This window comes from Temnothorax curvispinosus, unplaced genomic scaffold, assembly GCF_003070985.1.
Source record: "Temnothorax curvispinosus isolate PA1 unplaced genomic scaffold, ASM307098v1 QBEX01005455.1, whole genome shotgun sequence".
NCBI classification, from domain to species: Eukaryota; Metazoa; Arthropoda; class Insecta; order Hymenoptera; family Formicidae; genus Temnothorax; species Temnothorax curvispinosus.
Window position 1 is genome coordinate 1 of NW_020215235.1, and position 3,778 is coordinate 3,778.

The 3,778-nt window shown below is 40.9% G+C and overlaps 1 protein-coding gene across 1 annotated transcript; it reads left to right on the plus strand.

Annotated features, from left to right (window-relative positions):
- The first annotated feature begins 20 nt into the window (after window positions 1–20).
- Window positions 21–960, plus strand: LOC112454863. The gene is made up of 2 exons (XM_025016491.1): window positions 21–386; window positions 456–960. The coding sequence occupies exons 1-2, from the start codon at window positions 82–84 to the stop codon at window positions 958–960; spliced, it is 810 nt and encodes a 269-aa protein (XP_024872259.1). The 5' UTR covers window positions 21–81.
- The last annotated feature ends 2,818 nt before the right edge of the window (window positions 961–3,778 follow it).

Genomic DNA, 3,778 nt, shown 5'->3' on the forward strand with positions numbered 1-3,778 from the left:
GCGAACGTAAAATATGACAGCGTTGCGCCTTCTTCATTCAACACGTGGAAGGTTACATTTCCGTCAAAGGCCGCGGCTAACATGGCTCTGAGGAACAAGTTCATTAAGGAAGAAGGATTTATAACATACATTCCGAAGTACAAATTAACTCGTCAATTTGTTATAAGAAATATTCCTCTCGACTTATCCTTGGCTGAGCTAAAGACTGTAATCGAGGAAGAGAATCAAGATATTCTAATCTCGGACCTCTTCAGGCTGAAAAGAAGAGATCGCACCACTGGTATTTGGTCGGACTCGGAGGCGGTCTGTGTCCAGAAATTGGGTGAAGAATTGCCGGACCATATAAAGATCTATAGAACAATTGTTCATACATCACCGTTTCAAAGGTCGGTACGACTCTGTTTCAACTGCGGCCTATTTGGTCATCTGTCTAAATTTTGCGAAAAAAATCCCAGGTGTTTGCAATGTGGCAGCGAGGACCATGTTAGCTCTAAGGAGACGCCTTGTTCCGAACCAAAGAAATGTATCAATTGCGAGGAAGAACACGCTACCAGTGATAGAAAATGCCCTAAATTTATGAAGAACCTCGAGATTGCAAAAGTTATGGCTGCTGATAACCTTCCCTTTATGGAGGCAAGGGCCTTAGTTCAGAAAAGAGAAAATAAAAATTGCCCGTTCTATGACGATCGGCGGCCGCCAGTGTTTTCTTCAAGAAACTTCCCTCTTCTTCCTTCAAAGGGCGGCACGTCTACGTCAAACTCTACGTCAAACTTTGCGACAAGTCTACAATCCAGTTCGAGAGGAAGAACATTCGCTGCTAGCCTTATGAAGGTGGCTCCGGAGATCTCCTCCAAACTCTTGAAAATAATGAAAAAGGCGTCTACCATGAAGCAACTGGACCAACTGGTGACTAGGCTGGAGAAAACCATGAAGCTCCATGAGGAGACCTTAAAAGAATAGAGTTTTGTCAAAAGTTTTCTCCTTTTTACCTTTTTACGCGTTAACGCCCTTTGTTATTATTATTACAGAATCTTTAATAGCTTAATCAGTTTGCTTTGCCTTAAAACTTCGCATTTTTATAATCCTAATAACTTTTTCATTTTTATATTTTTACTGAGTAGGTAAATTTTCTTTTATAATTTCTTTACTTTTTCTTAATTTTCTCTTTCCGGATTTTTCTCATTTCGTATTTTGAAATGGATAAATTTAGGTTGATACATTGGAATGCACATTCTTTGTTACAGCGTTTTCAAGAACTGGAAAGGCAGAGTACATTATTCGATTGCGCAGCAATTTCGGAAACATGGCTTAAACCACAATTCAATTTCATGTTGAGAGGGTTCGATACGGTGAGACGGAATAGGGTTATAGGTAGAGGCGGAGGGGTGGCTATTTTAGTTAGTCATGCCCTTAAATACAGAGAGATTTCTGTACTAGAGGACTGTGCAGGTAAAATAGAAGCATGTGCAATTGAAATTTTTTTCTCCGATTTTAATCTTATGATTATATCTTGCTATAAACCCCCTCAGAGTGGTCAAATTTCTGAAAACGAGTGGGTAAGATTTTTCACTCAATTTGATAACAATAATGGATCTAATAGATGTATGTTCGTAGGTGATTTCAACTCTCACAGCCCGGCGTGGGAGTCTTCGTTCCTTTGTCAATCGGGTAGGCTACTATCGTCGGCAATCGAGGATACTGAACTCGTTCTAGTAAGTGACGGTGCTCCGTCCTTCTTGGGCAACGCTTCGTGCGGCCCTTCAACCATCGATTTGGCCTTCTGTCATGCTTTCATCGCTCCTAGACTGAGATGTCAGACTTTGGATGATGCCTGGGGATCGGATCATTATCCGGTTTTGATTACGTCGTCAATGAACAGAGGCCCTTCCTCTTTTCCACGTAAGCGAACCAAATTATACAATAAGCACACAGATTGGAATCGGTTTAGCTCTATTATGGACAAAGATCTTAGAATCTTGATGTTGTCGGATCAGCTCAGCCCCACGGTCTTGTATTCTTCGTTCTTAGCAATTGTGGAAAAAGCAGTGAGGGAGGCTACCCCGGGGAATCCTCGGAACCCCCCTCCCTCTCCTCCTCATTTTCCGTGTATTTGGTGGAATGAGGAATGCGATGCATTGATAGCGGAAAGAAAGTTAAAACTACAGATTTTTATGGAAACGGGTAAAGCTGTAGATTATGAGGCCTACAGATATCAGTGTGGGGTAACAAAGAAAGGTTTAAGGAGGATTAAACTTGAGGCTTTTAAGGATTTCGCAGAATCCCTTAAAAGAGATACGAATCCCAAAATAGTTTGGGACACCATGAGGAGATTTGATTCGAGATGGAATAGGACTGAGACAGGTAGAGCAGTTCCTGCTGAGAAAATTGACAGTGTCCGTAACCAAATTGACGAACTTTTCCCCCCGTGGGCTCCCACTCCTCGACCAGACGAATCCTTGAGTTCACCGGGAACGGATCCTTTCCTGGACTTGCCCTTTCTGCCTGAGGAACTTGATTGGGCTTTGGAATCGGTAAATTTAGGTTCTAGCCCTGGACTGGATGGAATCGATTATAGAATTATTAAGAAATTTTCCCCGTTGGGTAAAGCTTTTCTCTTAAAAATTTACAATCTCCTCTACAAGGAGGGCAGTTTTCCGAAAGAATGGAGAGACTACTTGGTTTTCTTTATTCCAAAACAAGGATCTAATAATAAATTCCGACCTATATCACTCTCATCATGTTTATGTAAAGTCATGGAAAGATTAGTGACGAATAGACTTCTTTGGTGGTTAGAAGTGAATAAACTTATCCCGGATTCGCAATATGGGTTTAGAAGACAGAGAAGCTGTCTTGACAACTTAACAATCTTATACACGGATATTCTGATAGGATTTGAAGAGAGAAGGGCTATTCCAGCTGCGTTTTTAGATGTAAAATCAGCTTATGACTCCGTCCTTTCGGATATTCTCATTGATAAGTTAGCTACTCTAGGCCTCCCCCCACAGAGCAAAACATTTATTTATAATTTGATCTCTTTTAGAAGGGTTTCATGTAGCTTTCATGAGTTGGATGAAAAAAGGTTCGCTTATCGGGGTCTTCCGCAGGGTAGTGTAATGAGCCCGATACTGTACACAATATATGTTACCGAAATAGATAACATGAATCACGGTGATGTGCATATGCTTCAGTATGCAGATGATATTTGTCTCTACTCAACCTCCCCGTCGCTGGCTACTGGAATAAAGAATTTAGAGCAGGCCATTAAACGTGTTGAGGAGAAGTTAAAGGAAATTGGGTTGGTATTATCTCCATTAAAGACACAGTTTTGTATTTTTAATAGGACTAGAATGAAAATGAACACCCCTTTGAACGTTTCTGGTATTGTAATTCACCCATCTAATGTGGCACTTTTTCTAGGAGTCTCCTTTCATAAAAATCTAAATTGGAAGTTTCATATGTTGAAGCTAGAAAAGAGATGTGCAAACTCAATCAGAACTCTCAAATGCTTAGGTAGGAAGTGGTGGGGCTCTGACTCATATGTCCTTAGAAAGGTGTATAGGGCGTTAATCCGCTCTAGACTTGAGTATGCAGGATTCCTTATGAATTCTGTCTCTAGGGACCTGTCTACGAAGGTTGACAAAATTCAGATGAGAGCAATCAGATTAGTTATGGGTTACAGATGTTCAACTCCCCTTAACGTTATGCTTGCAGAACTTCGCGAACCCTCCCTCTATTTTAGATTCAAATATCTGGCATTGGGTTTTCTTTTTAGAGTTTG

Bases quoted from the DNA above. Each gene is read 5' to 3' on its own strand.
- LOC112454863 (XM_025016491.1), top strand. From the start codon at position 82: ATGGCTCTGAGGAACAAGTTCATTAAGGAAGAAGGATTTATAACATAC. The intron at 387-455 runs GTCGGTACGACT...AAAAAATCCCAG, and splicing joins CATACATCACCGTTTCAAAG to GTGTTTGCAATGTGGCAGCG.